Genomic DNA, 15,803 nt, shown 5'->3' with positions numbered 1-15,803 from the left:
CCAGTCCCTCCCAGTGCCTTCCTAGTGCCCCTCAGTGCATCCCAGTGCCCTCCCAGTGCCCACATAGTGCCCCCCAGTGACCCCCAGTCCCCTTCCAGTGCCCCCCCGTGCCCACATCGTGCCTCCCAGTGACACCCAGCGCCCTTGCAGTGACTCCCAGTGCCCACATAGTGCCCCCCAGTCCCCTCCCAGTGACTCCCCGCGCCCCCCCAGGTGAACCGGGAGTGCGTGCGGGGGCTGTGGGCCGGGCAGCAGCAGGAGCTGGTTTTCCTGCGGAACCGCAACCCGGAGCGGGGCAGCATCCAGAACGCCCGGCAGTCGCTGCGCAACATCATCAACTCCTCCTGCGACCAGCCGCTGGGGTACCCCATCTACGTCTCCCCCCTCACCACCTCCTTCGCCGGCGCCCACCCCCAGCTCCGCGCCCTCGCCGGGGGCCCCCTCAGCCCCGCCGCCATCGCCCGCTGCCTGGCCGACGCCTGGGCCCGGTGAGTCGCCCCCACGTGGCCCCCCCGTACCCCCAAAGGGACCGCGGGGGGGGGGTCTGTGCGCCCACAGGGGGGCACCCTCCCTGCCCCGGGGACCCCCTGCCTGCTCCCGGGGACCCCCAGTGCCGGGGGGGGCCTGGCCTCCTCCTAGGGACCCCCAGTGCTGGGGAGGGGGGGTCTGGCCTCTTCCTGGGGACCCCCAGTGCTGGGGAGGGGGGGGTCTGGCCTCCTCCTGGGGACCCCCAGTGCTGGGGAGGGGGGGTCTGGCCTCCTCCTGGGGACCCCCAGTGCTGGGGAGGGGGGTCTGGCCTCCTCCTGGGGACCCCCAGTGCTGGGGGGGGGGGGGTCTGGCCTCCTCCTGGGGACCCCCAGTGCTGGGGGGGGGGTCTGGCCTCCTCCCGGGGCCCCCCAGGGGGTCCCAAGCCCCCATGTCCCCCCGATCCTGCATCCCTCCCCCATTTCCCCCCCATCCCCCTGTGTCCCCCTCTGCCCCTCTCCCCCTCATCCCCCCCCCCACCCTGGGTCCCCCCGGGTCCCCTCTGTCCCTCTGAGCCCCCCATGTCCCCCCCGACCCCCCTTTGCCCCCCATGTCCCCCCCCGACCCCCCTTGACCCCCCTTTGCCCCCCCTGACCCCCCCCGACCCCCTTTGCCCCCCCAGGCTGCGGAAGGGCTGCGGCGCCGGCTGCAACAGCGGGGGCAACATCGAGGACCCCGACTGCGGGGGGGGCTCGGCGGGGAGCGGCACGGCCCCCCCGGGGGCTTCAAACCCCTCCGAGCCGCCCGCCACCACCCAGCCCCACCCAGGTAGGTGGGGGGGGGGTCTGGGTGCTGGGGGGGGCACACGGGAGGGTCTGGGGTCCCCGGGGTGGGGGGGGGCTCTGTGTGGCTCTGCCCCCCCCCCAAGCATGTCCCCGTGTCCCCGCAGGCCCCGAGCAGAGCGGGGGTCCTGGGCCGGGCTGGGGGGTCACGGGGGGGGGAGGGTCGGCGGGACCCCCCGCAGGACCCCCCAGCAGCGGGGCCCCCCCGGCCCCGCAGCCCCCCCTCCCTTCGCCTACGACGGCCTCTGCGGCAAATGGAGCCTGGGCAGCCGCAAGGGGGGGGGCGGCGAAGGGGACCCCCCCCCGGGGACCCCCGGCACCCCTGGGGGCGGCACCGGCACCATGGGAGAGGTGAGACCCCCCCCCCCGGTGCTGCTTTTGGGGGGGCTGGGTACGGGCTGCGGGGGGGCCCGGGATATGGGGGGCTGGGGCCTGGATACGGGGGGCTGCGGGGGGGGGGGGCCTGGATACGGGGGGCTGGGTACGGGGGGCTGGGTACGGGGGGCTGCGGGGGGGGGGGGCCTGGATACGGGGGGCTGGGGGGGGGGGCTGGGTATGGGGGGCTGCGGAGGGGAGGGGCCTGGGTATTGGGGTCTTCTGGGCCCCCCAGCTCTCGTGGGGGGGGAGTCCTCTGGGTGGTCCTGGGTGCCTCGGGGGGTCCCCCAACGCCTGGGGTGGGGGTCCGCACCCTCAGACCCCTGTATTTGGGGGGGAGGGGGGCTGGGGCCCAGCGTGCCCCCCCCCAGCGCTGTCCCCCCCAGGCCCCCGCGGACGCCGGCGCCCGCCCCCCGCAGCCCCCCCAGGAGAAGGAGAGCCCCACGGCGCAGCCCCTCCTGGAGCACCAGTACTGAGCCCCCGGCCCCCGGGCTGGTCCCGGCCCCCCAGCCAGGAGGGGAGACCCCGGGCCCCCGGCGCAGCCGACGGCGGCGCTGGCCCCCCCGGGCCCCCCGGGCCCCCCGGAGCCTCGGACTCTTTTTTTTTTTTTTTTTTTTTTTGAGGGATTTTTTTTCTTTCTGTCGATTCTTGCGGGGTTTTGTTGGATTTTGGGGTTTTTTGGGGTTGAAAGAGCAAAAATTAAAAAAAAAAAACCAAACGAAACAAAACGGAAAAAACGGTTCCGAAAAAGGGCGTTTTGCCGTTTTCCCGCCGCGCCGCAGCCGGGGCCCCCCCGCGGCGCCCTGGGGGGGCTCCCCCCCCCCTCGGGGGTCTCCCCTCCCCCTCGGGGGTCCCCCCCGGGGCCGGGATCCCCTGCGGGGGGCGGGGGGGGCCCCCGGAGGCCCGGGCGGCGGGGGAGGAAGCGACGGGGGAGGGGAAGGGCGGGGGGGGCTGGGACGGCGGCGTCCCCTCCCAGCTGCCGCCGCGGGGTGCGAGCGGGGGTCCCGCAGGCCTGGGTGCCCCCCCCCCCCCCCCCGGTGCCCCCCCCCAGGACCCCTGGGTGCCCCCCCACCCCCCACCACGACGACGGTGACGGGAGGGGCCGGAGGTAGGAGCGAGTCGGGGGGGGGGGGGGGGGGGGCTTACACGAGGGCTTCGCACGGCGGCGGCGGCGCACGAGGGTGGTGAGGGTCTCGGGGGGGCTTTGCACGGTGGGGGGGGGGCTTTGCACGAGGGAGGCCTTGCACCAGCAGGGCCTTGCACTAGGAGGGCTTTGCACGGGGGGGCCTTGCACGGGGCCGGGGGCCTCGCACGGCACTTTGCAGTGGGGGGGGATTTGCACAAGGCTTTGCACGAGGGGCTGTGCACACGCGGTGCAGCCCCGGCCGCCCTCGCACGCTCCTCGCACACCGACGTGTGCCCCCCCCCCCCCCCGCCACCGCCACCCCGTGCAAAGCCCCTCGTGCCCCCACGGCCGGTTGTCACGGGGAGCCCCCGGCCCCGTGCGAGCCCCCGGCCCCGCGCGAGCCCCCGTGCGAGCCCCCGTGCAAGCCCCCGGCCCCGCGCGAGCCCCCCCGCTCACTACTGACCCTGGTGCGAGGCCTTTGCACGGGGCCGCGACCTCGGGCCTCCCTGGTGCAACGCACGACGGGGCACGATGGAGCCCGGGGGGGGGGGGGTCACCCTGTGCCCCCCCCAATTAATTCCGTTAATCGCCTCTTAACGGACGGAGGTGGGGGAGGGGCCCGGACGCCGGGTCCCGGCGGGGGGGGGAGGGGGCGGGGGGGCCCGGACGCTGCAGCCGGAGGGGGAAGTGCGGGGGGGAAGGGGGAAGTGCCGGGGGGGGGGGGAGGGGGCGGCGGCCGCTCGGGTTCAGGCGTGGGACGAGGTGAGGAGCTGGGGGGGGGGGGGGGCAGCGGGGACGGGGGGGTCGGTGCTGGGGGGGGCACTTGGGGGCAGCACGGGGGGGGGGCAGCGGCCCCCGCCGCTTCCCGTAGGGCAGGAAACCGCCGGCGTCGGCGCATCCGGGCCCCGCGGCCCCCCCGGCCCCCCGGCCCCCCCAGACCCCCCAAGGAGCCGGGGGGCTGCCCCGGGGGGGGCACAGGGGGGTACCAGCCCCAGGTGCCCCCCCCCCAGCCCCATTTTGGGGGTCCCCGCAGCGGGTGTGGGGGGCTGGGGATGGACGCGGAGGGACAGAGGGACGCGGGGGGGGATGAGGGGAGCCCCCCCCGACCCCCCTGTCCCCCCCAGGTCCCCCCCGTCGCGAGCGCCGCTGCCGGAGCCCCCCCGTGTCTCCCCCATTGATCCCGACCTGGGGGGGGGGGGGAAGGGGGTGGGGGCGGCGTGGGAAAAGGGGCGGAGCCTCCACACGCGGGAATTCCCCAGCAGCCAATCGGGGCGCCGGGTCCGTTCCCACGCTTCCATTGACAAATCGCGGGGGTTCGGGGGTAGCGGGGGGGGGTCCCGGGGGGGTCCCTGAAGGCCCTAGGGGGTCCCGAGGGGGTCCTAGGGGGCTTCAGGGCTCCGGGGGGGTCCCAAGGGGTCCCAGGGGGTCTCAGGGGGTCCGGGGGGTCCCGGGGGGGCCATGCAGTCCGACGACCTCTTCCTCCGCAAGATGCGGGGCCCCTCGGCCCGGCCCCCCCCCTCCCCCAGCGCGGCCGGGGGGGTCCGGGGGGTCCCCTCGCCGCCCCCCCCGCCGGGGCGGGGGGGGGGGGGGGGGGGGGGCCGCCGCCATCCAGCGCAGCAGCAGCAGCGAGGCGGCCCTGGGGGGTCCCCGGGGGGTCCCCGGGGGTCGCCCCCCGCGCCCGCGCCCGCAGCAACGAGGAGGCCGGGGGGGGGGGCAGCCCCCCGCCCCCCCGCTTCCACGACCCCCTGCTGCTGCTGGGGCTGGCGGCCGGCGGCGAGGAGGCCGGGGGGGGCCCCGATTTCTTCCCTCGCCCCCCCTGGGGCCCCCACGTCGCCCACTACGACGTGCAGAGCATCCTCTTCGACCCGGCCGAGGCCCCCCCCGCCCCCCCCGCCCCCACCTCGGGGGCTTCGGCCGCTCACCTGGAGCCCGAGGGGCCCCCCGACAGCGGGGGGGTCCCCGCCGACCCCGACGCCCTGGTGCTGAGCTGCCCCCGCTTCTGCTGCGAGACCGGGGGGGAGCAGGAGCCGGGGCTGGGCCCCCCCCGCGCCCCCCCCGGGCCCGGCCACCTCCCCAACGCGGCGGTGGCCGTGCTGGAGGAGCCCCCGGCCGGGGCGCGGCCCCCCCACCCCATCGAGCACAGCGACGCCGGCGCCGACTACTACCGCAAGTACTTCTACGGCAAAGGTGAGGGGCCGGGGGGGCCGGGGGGGCCGGGGGGGCATGGGGGGACCGGGAGGCACGGGGGGGTCGGCGGTGGCATTGCACGGGGCCCTGGGGCGCTGCACGGGGACACGGGGCCTTGCACGAGGAGGCAGGGCGTTGCACAGGGCTCTGGGTTGTTGCACGAGGATGCAGGACGTTGCACGAGGAGGCAGGGCATTGCACAAGGATGCAGGGCGTTGCACGGGGCTCTGGGTCGTTGCACGGGGCCGTGGGACGGTGCACAGAGCCGCGTAGTGTTGCACAAGGATGCAGGGCGTTGCACGGGGCTCTGGGTCGTTGCACGGGGCCGTGGGATGGTGCACAGAGCCGCGTAGTGTTGCACGAGGATGCAGGGCGTTGCACGGGGCTCTGGGTCGTTGTATGAGGCCGTGGGATGGTGCACAGGGACACGGGGCCTTGCACGAGGAGGCAGGGCGTTGCACAGGGCTCTGGGTTGTTGCACGAGGATGCAGGATGTTGCACGAGGAGGCAGGGCATTGCACGAGGATGCAGGGCGTTGCACGGGGCTCTGGGTCATTGCACGGGGCCGTGGGACGGTGCACAGAGCCGCGTAGTGTTGCACGAGGATGCAGGGCGTTGCACGGGGCCCCGGGACGGTGCACAAGGATGCGGGACATCGCCTAGGGCTGCTGGCTGTTGCACGGGGCCGTGGGACCTTGCACGGGGCCATAAGCCCTTGCACAGGGCTGCAGCACGTTGCACGTCCCTGCGCGGGCCCGGGGGGGGCCGGGGGGTGCAGGGGGGTCCCGGTGCCCCCCCCGACCCCCCCGACCCCCCAGAGCACCAGAACTTCCTGGGGGAGGACGCGCGGCTGGGGCCGGTGGCCGTGTCCCTGCGGCGGGAGGAGAAGGAGGGACCCCAGCCCCAGGTCCTGCACCGCATCATCCTGCGCACCAGCCAGGTGGGGGGCGGGGGCTTCGGGGGGGGGCAGGTGGGGGCAGCTGGGGGGTTGGGGGGCTTCAGGGGGGCGGGGGGCGGGGAGGTGGGGGGCTGGGGGGCTTCAGGGGGGCTTCTGGGGGGTGGGGCCTTCTGGGGGGCTTCGGGGGGGCAGGTGGGGGGAACTTGGGGGGTCGGGGGGCTTCAGGGGGGCTTCTGGGGGGTGGGGGGGTCAGGTGGGGGGAGATGGGGGGGATTTGGGGGGCTCGGGGGGCTGGGGGGGTGCAGGGGGGTCCGGGGGTCGGGGGGCTGGGGGGGTCGGGAGGGTGGGGGGTGCAGGAGGGGGGCTGGGGGGCCCCTGGGGTGCCAGGAGCCGCCCCGGGGTGCTGGGGGGTCCCCCCACCCCTGACACCCCCCCCCCCCCCGCTGCGGACGCTGCGGGGGTCGGTGCTGGAGGAGGCGCTGCCCCCCGGCGCTCGCCCCCCCGGGGCGCGGGGGGTCCCCCCGAAAAAGCTGCTGGAGCTGGTGCTGCCGGGGCTGGGGGTGCAGGGGCTGCGCCTGGCCTCCCCCTCCCCCGCCGTGCCCGACACCCTCCTCAAGCTGGACGAGCAGGGGGTGAGCAGGGGAGGGGCGGGGGCGGGGCTTGCACCAGCGTCAGGCGTGCAGGAGGGCGGGGCTTGCACGAGTATGGGGCTCGCACCAGTGCTGGGGCTTGCACAAGTTATGGGGCTCGCACAAGTGGGGGGGCTTGCAGGAGGGCAGGGTTTGCACGAGGCCGGGGCTTGCACGAGGCTGGGGTTTGCACGAGGCTGGGGTTTGCACGAGGCTGGGGTTTGCTTAAGGGTGGGGCTTGCACCAGTTCTGGCTCTTGCAGGAGGGCAGGGTTTGCACGAGGCCAGGGCTTGCACGAGGCTGGGGTTTGCACAAGGCTGGGGTTTGCACTAGGCCAGGACTTGCCTGAGGCTGAGGCTTGCACGAGGCCAGGGCTTGCACAAGGCCGGGGTTTGCATGAGCATGGGGGTTTGCACAAGACCGGGGTTTGCACGAGGCTGGGGCTTGCACCAGTGCTGGGGTTTGCACGAGGCTGGGGCTTGCATGAGGCTGCGGTTTGCACGATGCCGGGGTTTGCACGAGTGTGGGGAGTTTGCACAAGGCCGGGGCTTGCACAAGCGTGGGGGTTTGCACAAGTCCGGGGCTTGCACGAGGCTGGGACTTGCACGAGGCCGGGGCTTGCACAAGGCCAGGGCTTGCATGAGCGTGGGGGTTTGCACGAGGCCGGGGCTTGCGCGAGCGTGGGGGTTTGCACGAGGTCAGGGCTTGCACGAGCATGGGGGGTTGCACGAGGCCGGGGCTTGCACGAGTGTGGGGGTTTGCACGAGGCCGGGGCTTGCACGAGGCCGGGGCTTGCATGAGGCCGGGGCTTGCGCGAGCGTGGGGGTTTGCACGAGGCCAGGGCTTGCACGAGCGTGGGGGGTTGCACGAGGCCGGGGCTTGCACGAGGCTGGGACTTGCACGAGGCCGGGGCTTGCACAAGGCCAGGGCTTGCATGAGCGTGGGGGTTTGCACGAGGCCGGGGTTTGCACGAGGCCGGGGCTTGCGCGAGCGTGGGGGTTTGCACGAGGCCAGGGCTTGCACGAGTGTGGGGGTTTGCACGAGGCCGGGGCTTGCACGAGGCCGGGGCTTGCATGAGGCCGGGGCTTGCACGAGCGTGGGGGTTTGCACGAGGCCAGGGCTTGCACGAGCGTGGGGGGTTGCACGAGGCCGGGGCTTGCACGAGGCTGGGACTTGCACGAGGCCGGGGCTTGCACAAGGCCAGGGCTTGCATGAGCGTGGGGGTTTGCACGAGGCCGGGGCTTGCGCGAGCGTGGGGGTTTGCACGAGGCCAGGGTTTGCACGAGCGTGGGGGTTTGCACAAGGCCGGGGCTTGCACGAGGCCGGGGCCGCCGTGCGAGCCGCCGTGCGAGCCGGGTGCCCCCGGGCCAGCTGAGCTTCCAGCGCAAGGTGGGGGTGCTGTACTGCCGGGGCGGGCAGGCCTCCGAGGAGGAGATGTACAACAACGAGGGCGCCGGGCCGGCCTTCGCCCAGTTCCTGGAGCTGCTGGGCACCCGCGTCCGCCTGCGCGGCTTCCCCCACTACCGCGCCCAGCTCGACACCCGCAGTGAGCGGGGGACGGGGGGACATGGAGAGGGATGGGGACATGGGGACATGGGGGGGACATGGGGACGGGGGGGACGGGGGGACATGGAGAGGGATGGGGACATGGGGACATGGGGGGGACATGGGGACGGGGGGGACGGGGGGACATGGAGAGGGATGGGGACATGGGGACAGGGAGGGACAGGGGGACAGGGGGACATGGAGAGGGATGGGGACATGGGGGGGACATGGGGACAGGGGGGACGGGGGGACATGGAGAGGGATGGGGACATGGGGACATGGGGGGGACATGGGGACAGGGGGGATGGGGGGACATGGAGAGGGATGGGGACATGGGGACATGGGGGGGACATGGGGACAGGGGGGACAGGGGGACATGGAGAGGGATGGGGACACGGGGACAGGGAGGGACAGGGGGACAGGGGGACATGGAGAGGGAGGGGGACATGGGGACAGGGAGGGACAGGGGGACAGGGGGACATGGAGAGGGATGGGGACATGGGGACGGGGGGGACGGGATAGATGTGGGGACATGGAGAGGGATGGGGACATGGGGATGGACATGGGGGACATGGGGACGGGGGGATATGGGGGGACAGGGGGACACGGAGAGGGATGGGGCCGGGGTGGCCCAGGGTGGCCCAGGGGTGGCCCAGGGGTGGCCCAGGGGTGGCCCGGGGTGGCCCAGGGGTGGCCCAGGGGTGCAGGCTGTGCCCCCCCAGCTGACTCCACGGGGACCCACTCCCTGTACACCACCTACCACGGCTACGAGGTGATGTTCCACGTCAGCACCATGCTGCCCTTCACCCCCAGCAACCCCCAGCAGGTGGGGGGTCCCGGGGGGTCTTGGGGGGGTCTGGGGGGTCTGGGGGGGCCTGGGGGGGTCGGGGGGGTCTGAGGGGTCTGGGGTCCCCCCCCATGCTGCCCTTCACCCCCAGCAACCCCCGGGGGAGTCTGGGAGGATCCTGGGGGGTCCCAGGGGTTTGGGGGGTCCTGGAAGGCAGCTGGGGGGTCCTAGGGGGTCCCAGGGGATTAGGGGGGTCCCAGGGGATTTGGGGGTTCCTGGAGGGTCCGGGGGGTCTGGGGGTGGTCTAGGGACAACGGGGGGTTTCCAGGGGGTCTTGGGGGGTTCTGCAGGCAGCTGGGGGGTCCCAGGGGTTTGGGGGGCTCCTGGGGCAGCTGGGGGGGTCCCAAGGCGTCTGGGGCAGGGGGTCCTGGGGGGTCCCAGGGGTCGGAGGGGGCCTAGGGCGACTGAGGGGGGTCCTGGAGAGCTCGGTCCCCCCCCCGGGTCAGTTTTGGGGTGCTGACCCCCCCCCGGCCCCCCAGCTCCTGCGGAAGCGTCACATCGGGAACGACATCGTCACCATCATCTTCCAGGAGCCGGGGGCTCGGCCCTTCTCCCCCCGCGCCCTCCGCTCCCACTTCCAGCACGTCTTCATCGTGGTGCGGGCCCACGAGCCCTGCACCCCCCGCACCGCCTACAGGTGGGGGCCGCGGGGTGGGGGTCCCCAGGGGTCCTGGGGGGGCCCGAGGGGTCTGCGGCGCTTGGGGGGGTCCCCAGGGGCTCTTGGGGGATGGGAAGGGTCCCAAGGGGTCTTGGGGGGCTTGAGGGGGGTTCCCAGGGGTCCTGGGGGGGCCCAAGGGGTCTGCGGCGCTTGGGGGGGTCCCCAGGGGCTCTTGGGGTCCTGAGGGGGGTCCTGAGGGGTCCTGTGGTGATGAGAGGGGTCTCAAGGGGTCCTGCAGGGCTGGAGGGGGGTCCCCAAGAGCTCTTGGGGGGCTTGGGGGTCTCACACGGGCTCTGGGGGTGCTGCACAGTCCCTGGGGGTCTCGCAGGGCCCCCACGGGTGCCGCTGGCCCCCGAGGGTCTCGCAGGGTCCCCGAGGGTCTCGCAGGGCCCCCACGGGTGCCGCTGGCCCCCGAGGGTCTGACGCGCCCCGTCTCTCCCGCAGCGTGGCGGTGGTGCGGCCGGAGGAGACCCCCCTCTTCGGGCCGGGGCTGGCGGCGGGGCAGCGGTTCCCGGGGGGCGCGGGGCTGCGCGAGTTCCTCTTGGCCAAGGCCATCAACGGGGAGAACGCGGTGGGCCGCGGCGGGCGGCTGGGGGCCATGGCCGCCCGCACCCGCCACCAGTACCTGCAGGAGCTGGCCCGCGCCCACGCCACCGGCCCCCCGCTCGCCGCCCCGCACCGGGGGCTGCCGGCTTTGGGGGGCCGCCGGCGGGCGGGGGGCCGGGGGGCGAGCGGGGCGGCGGGGGCGTTGGTGTGGGGGGCGCGAGCGCAGGGGGGGCTTGGGGGGCCGGAGGTGCCGTGCCTGCTGGGGGTGGCGGCGGAGCGGGTGGTGGTGGCGGCCCCCCGCGCCGGGGTGCTCTTCAGCTGCGCCTGCCGGGACGTGTTAGGGTGGGCCTTCGCCGAAGGGCGCCTCGAGCTCTTCTATGGGGCGGGAGATTGGCTGGGCCTGCGGCTGCCCCACGGCGTCGCCCCCCAGGTGGTGGCCAGGCTGCAGGTGAGAGGGGCGGGGGGCCGGGGGGCGATGGGGGCGATGGGGGGCGATGGGGCAATGGGGGGAGATGGGGCAGGGATGGGGGGCAATGGGGCAGGGATGGGGGGCACTGGGGCAATGGGGGGGAATGGGGCAATGGGGGGGAATGGGGGGCAACGGAGGGCAATGGAGGGGAGATGGGGGCAACGGGGGGGGCACTGGGGCAATGGAGGGCACTGGGAGGCAATGGAGCAGGGATGGGGGGCACTGGGGCACTGGGGGGGGAATGGGGGGCAATGGGGCAGGGATATGGGGCAATGGGGGGGGTGCAGTGGGGCTTGAACAGTGTCCCATGGGGTGCCCTGTGGGGTCAAGGTCAGGGTCTCCCCGGGTCACTGTTGACTTCCCACGGGGTCACGCTGGGTCGCCCCACGGGGGTCAATGCCGGGGTCACCCCAGGTCAATGTCAGGGTCCCCCGGGTCAGCACTGGGGCACCCCATGGGTCAGTACCGGGGGCCCCACGGGGTCACGCTGGGTCGCCCCACGGGGGTCAATGCCGGGGCCCCGCAGCTGAGCCCGGGGCCCCCCGTCCCTCGCAGGCGGTGACGCGGGGGTGCGAGGCGCGGGAGCTGGCCCTGCCGCGGGGCGCCGGGGGGCACCCGGGGTTCCGCGTCGACGCCGCCGGGGTGGTCACCGCCGTCACCCGCTTCTCCTTCGCCGAGACGGCGGGGCTGCGCCCCGGCACCCGCCTGCTGCGCGTCGCCCGCCGCCCGCTGCCCGCCCTGGCCCCCCGCCGCCTGCGCGCCCTCCTGCGCCAGCCCAAGGCCACCCTCACCCTCCTGCCCCCCGACCGCGACGGGAGGCCCCGCCGGTGGGTGGGGGGCGACGGGGGATTGGGGGCAAGGGGGGACACGGGGGGACATGGGGGGGTTGGGGGCAATGGGGGGGATTGGGGGAATGGGGGGACATGGGGGTGGGGGAATGGGGGTGTGTGGGGGCAATGGGGGACATGGGGGGGTGGGGGGATTGGGGACAATGGGGGGGACTGGGGGGACATGGGGGGGGGGAGTGGGTGTGGGAAATGGGGGGGACACTGGGGGGATCCCAGGGGGAACTGGGGGCTATGGGGGGGCACTGGGGTATAGGGAGGGGCAGTGGGGGGGGGGACACGGCGGGGACGTGGGGACACGAGGGGGTGCAGGGCCATGGGGGAGGAGTGGTGCCAGGCCCAGGACACCCCTGTCCCCCCGTGTCCCCCGCGTGTCCCCCCCCGTGTCCCCCCAGGAGCTTCTCGGAGCTGTACGCCCTCTCGCTGGAGCAGGGCCGGGGCGCGGGGGGGGACCCCACGGGGGGGGACCCCGCGGGGGGGGACCCCGGGGACAGCAGCGAGGCGGGGGACAGCGGCGACAGCGGCGACAGCAGCGACGGGGGGGGGGGGGGGGCGAGGGGGAGGGGCTGCGCCCCGACACCCTGCGGCTGCTGCGCGCGCTGGCGCTGGCCGAGGAGAGCACCCCCTTCCCCCCCGGGGGGGACCCCCCCTCCCCGGGCACCCCCGAGACCCCCAGCGACGGCCCCCCCAGCCCGTGAGTGACCCCGGACCCGGGGACCCCCCCCAAAACCCCCGAGGCCCCCCAAAGCCCCCTGGGAACCCCCAAAACCCCCGGGGCCCCCCCATGTCCCTTGGGACCCCCAAATCCCCTGGGACCCCCCAAAACCCCTGGGCCCCCCCCCCCCAAATCCCCGGGATCCTCAAAAGCCCCTGGGACCCCTCCCCAAAATGCACCCAAACCCCCTGGGACCCCCCCCAATCCCCCGGGACCCCCCGAAGCCCCTGGGACCCCCCGAAACCTCTGGGACGCCCCGGGACCCCCCCTGGGGCCCCTCCCCATGACCATGACCCTGCCGTGACCCCCCGCACGACCATGACTCCTGTGACCCTGACCTCCCATGACCCTGACCCCCATGAACTTCCCTGACCCTGACCCCCATGAGCCCCCATGACCTTGAACTCCCATGACCCCACCCCCCACAACCCCCATGACCCTGAACCCCCATGACCCTGATGCCCATGACCTCCCCATGACCTTGACCCCATGTCCCTGACCCCCATGAGCCCCCGTGACCTTGTACCCCCATGACCCTGACGCCCGTGACCCTGATGCCCATGACCTCCCCATGACCCTGACCCCATGTCCCTGACCCCCATGAGCCCCCGTGACCTTGTACCCCCATGACCCTGACGCCCGTGCCGCTGAGCCCCGTGACCGCCCCTATGGCCTTGGCCCCCCGTGACCCGCAGGCAGCCCCTGGCCGACCCCACGCCCGACCTGCTGCTGCCGCACCGCAGCCCCCCCCCGCCCGGCGACCCGGTGCGCCCCCGTCTCCCCCCCCCGCCCCAGGGAGCCCCCCCGGCCACCGGTGGCCCCGCGGCCCCCCCGGCTGGCCCCGACCCCCGTGACCCCCGTGACCCCTGTCCCCCCTGTCCCCAGGGAGCCCCCCGGACGCCGGTGACCCCGCCGCCCCCCGAGCCCGGAGCCCCCTGGGCCCCTCCCTGCGGCACTCGCTGGCCAGGCGTGAGTGGCCCTGGCCCCAGCTGTGTCCCTGTGTCCCCCCCGTGTCCTCCCGCCATCCCCTGGCCCCTCCTGTGTCCCCATGTCCCCTTCTCTGTCCCCTGGGTGCCCCCCTGTCCCCTGGGGTGTCCCCACCCCTGTCCCCTGTCCCATGGGGTCCCCCCCACCCCGTGTCCCCTGTCCCCTGGGTGCCCCCCTGTCCCCTGGGGTGTCCCCACCCCCTGTCCCCTGTCCCATGGGGTCCCCCCCACCCCGTGTCCTCTGCCCCATGGGGTGGCCCCATCCCCTGGGGGTGCCCCCCATCCCCTGCCCCATCCGGGGTCCCCCCCATCCCGTGTCCCCTGGGGTGTCCCCATCCCCATGGGGTCCCCCCGTCCCCTGTCCCCTGGGTGTCCCCATCCCCTGGGGGTCCCCCCCACCCCGTGTCCCCTGTCCCATGGGGTGTCCCCCCCATCCCCTGTCCCCTGGGGGTCCCCCCCACCCCATGTCCCCTGCCCCATGGGTGTCCCCGTCCCCTGGGGCCCCCCCCGTTCCCCGGGGGTCCCCCCGCGCCCCACGGGTGCCCCCCGCCCCGCAGAGCCGCAGGAGGAGGAGTGGGACGCCATCGCCCGCCTGGCCACCGCCTGCAGCAGCATCCTGGAGGCGCTGACCCGGGGGGGTGAGCGGGGGTTGGGGGGCTGGGGGGGCTGAGGGCCCCCATGGGGGGTCTCACCTCTTCCCCCCCCCCAGGGCAGCAGCTCCCGGAGCCCCCCAGCGCCGGCGCCCAGCAGCCCCTGAGCCAGGCGGCCCCTGAGGATGAGTAAGGACGGGGCTGGGGGGACTGGGGGGGAACTGGGAGGGACTGGGAGGGCTGGGGGGGTCCAGGCACGGTCCCACCCCCGTGTCCCCGTCCCCCCCCCAGCTCCCGGAGCCTCTCGGAGAAGGTGGCGCAGCTGGAGGCGATGCTGAAGCGGCTGCAGGAGGATCTGCAGGAGGTGGGAGGCACTGGGGGGCACTGGGGGGCACTGGGGGGCCATGGGGGACTGGGGAGGGGGGGCTGTGGGGCTGTGGGGCACCATGGGGGGCTAGAGGGGTGCTGGGGGGCACTGGGGGAGCCGTGGGGTGCTGGGGAGTGCCGTGGGTGTCTGTGGGGTGCTGTGGGGCACCGTGGGTGGCTGTGGGGTGCTGTGGGTGTCCGTGGGGCTCTGTGGGGTGCCGTGGGTGTCCGTGGGGTGCTGTGGGTGTCTGTGGGGTGCTGTGGGGCGCCGTGGGTGTCTGTGGGGTGCCGTGGGTGTCCATAGGGTGCCATGGGTGTCCATGGGGCTCTGTGGGGTGCTGTGGGTGTCCGTGGGGTGCTGTGGGTGTCTGTGGGGTGCTGTGGGGCGCCGTGGGTGTCTGTGGGGTGCCGTGGGTGTCCATAGGGTGCCATGGGTGTCCATGGGGCTCTGTGGGGTGCCGTGTGTGTCCGTGGGGTGCCGTGGGTGTCTGTGGGGTGCTGTGGGGCGCCGTGGGTGTCCATGGGGCTGACGCAGGGGTCTCCGTGGGGCGGTGGCGGGAGCGGGAGGCACGGGTGCAGCTGCGGGCCGAGGGGTGGGGGGGCTCCGTGGGGTGCTGGGGGGCTCCGTGGGGCTCCGTGGGGCTGAGGCGTGGGGCTCCGTGGGGCAGGAGCAGGAGGCGCAGCAGCGGCTGCGGGCCGAGGTGCGGACGCTGCGACGCAGCAACCGGCGGCTGCAGCAGGAGCAGGAGGACGCGGCCGCGCGCCTCAGCCGGGTGACGCAGCTGCTGCAGCCCCCCCCGGGGGGACCCCCACCCCCCCCGGGGCCCTAGGGACCCCCCCAGCCCCCCCCGGGGGACACCCCCCCCCGGGGCTGCGGGCAGCGCCCTTGCACGGGGGGCACGGGCCGTGCACGCTCACGGCCTGTGCGCACACGCCACACACACGCCACGCACACGCCACACTCCCCTCGTGCACGCTGATCCCACGCCTCGTGCACGCTCACGCCTCGTGCGCGCTCGTGCCCCGTGCGCGCTCACGCCTCCGCCTCCTGCACGCTCGGGCCCTGGGCACGCTCACCTCCCGCACGCCGGCAGCGCGCCCCCCCCCCCCCCCCCGCGCGTGCACTGTGCACGCTCACACCTCAGGCCTGCCGGCCGTGCACGCCCCGTGCACGCTCGCCCTCTCTGTGCACACTCAGCCCTGTGCACACTCACCCCTGTGCACACTCACCTCGCACACTGGCAATGCACGGGCCGTGCACACTCACCCCCGTGCACACTCACCCCCGTGCACACTCACCTCGCACACTGGCAATGCACAGGCTGTGCACACTCACCCCCGTGCACACCGGCACCCCGTGCACACTCACCTCGCACACTGGCAATGCACGGGCCGTGCACACTCACCCCCTGTGCACACTCACCCCCGTGCACACTCACCCCCCGTGCACACTCACCTCGCACACTGGCAATGCACGGGCCGTGCACACTCACCCCCTGTGCACACTCACCCCCGTGCACACTCACCCCCGTGCACGCTCACCCCCGCACTAACTGTGAAACCAAAGATGTGATGCCCCCCCCGTCTGTCCCCGTCCCCCGTCCATCCCTGTCCCCTGTCCCCCTGTCCGTCCCCGTCCCCCCGTCCGTCCCCGTCCCCCCGTCCGTCCCTGTCCCCCGTCCCCCTGTCCGTCCCTGTCCCCCGTCCGTCCCTG

General features: G+C 74.8%; 2 protein-coding genes across 2 annotated transcripts in view; both read left to right on the top strand.

Moving 5' to 3' along the window:
* PCNX3 (pecanex 3) overlaps positions 1 to 4,161 on the top strand; it is a 22,212-nt gene extending 18,051 nt beyond the window's left edge. The window contains 5 exon segments of the mRNA XM_087735305.1: positions 214 to 488; positions 1,148 to 1,293; positions 1,415 to 1,658; positions 2,069 to 2,623; positions 3,933 to 4,161. Of these exon segments, the coding sequence (XP_087591431.1) occupies positions 214 to 488; positions 1,148 to 1,293; positions 1,415 to 1,658; positions 2,069 to 2,623; positions 3,933 to 4,161 (1,449 nt within the window).
* SIPA1 (signal-induced proliferation-associated 1) lies at positions 2,664 to 15,803 on the top strand. The gene is given in 17 exon segments (XM_087735303.1): positions 2,664 to 2,790; positions 3,933 to 4,437; positions 4,440 to 4,995; positions 5,814 to 5,935; positions 6,337 to 6,525; positions 7,894 to 8,068; positions 8,790 to 8,893; positions 9,394 to 9,551; positions 10,017 to 10,566; positions 11,143 to 11,414; positions 11,828 to 12,126; positions 12,843 to 12,935; positions 13,033 to 13,116; positions 13,691 to 13,771; positions 13,843 to 13,912; positions 14,015 to 14,087; positions 14,758 to 15,803. Coding segments are annotated over 16 exon segments (3,159 nt in total). The 5' UTR covers positions 2,664 to 2,790; positions 3,933 to 4,266; the 3' UTR covers positions 14,920 to 15,803.

This window comes from Nipponia nippon, unplaced genomic scaffold, assembly GCF_047370975.1.
Source record: "Nipponia nippon isolate SJK-2023a ecotype South Korea unplaced genomic scaffold, ASM4737097v1 scaffold_55, whole genome shotgun sequence".
Classification (NCBI taxonomy): domain Eukaryota; kingdom Metazoa; phylum Chordata; class Aves; order Pelecaniformes; family Threskiornithidae; genus Nipponia; species Nipponia nippon.
Note: the sequence above shows the minus strand (reverse complement) of the source record. Positions and strands in the feature narration are given on the sequence as shown.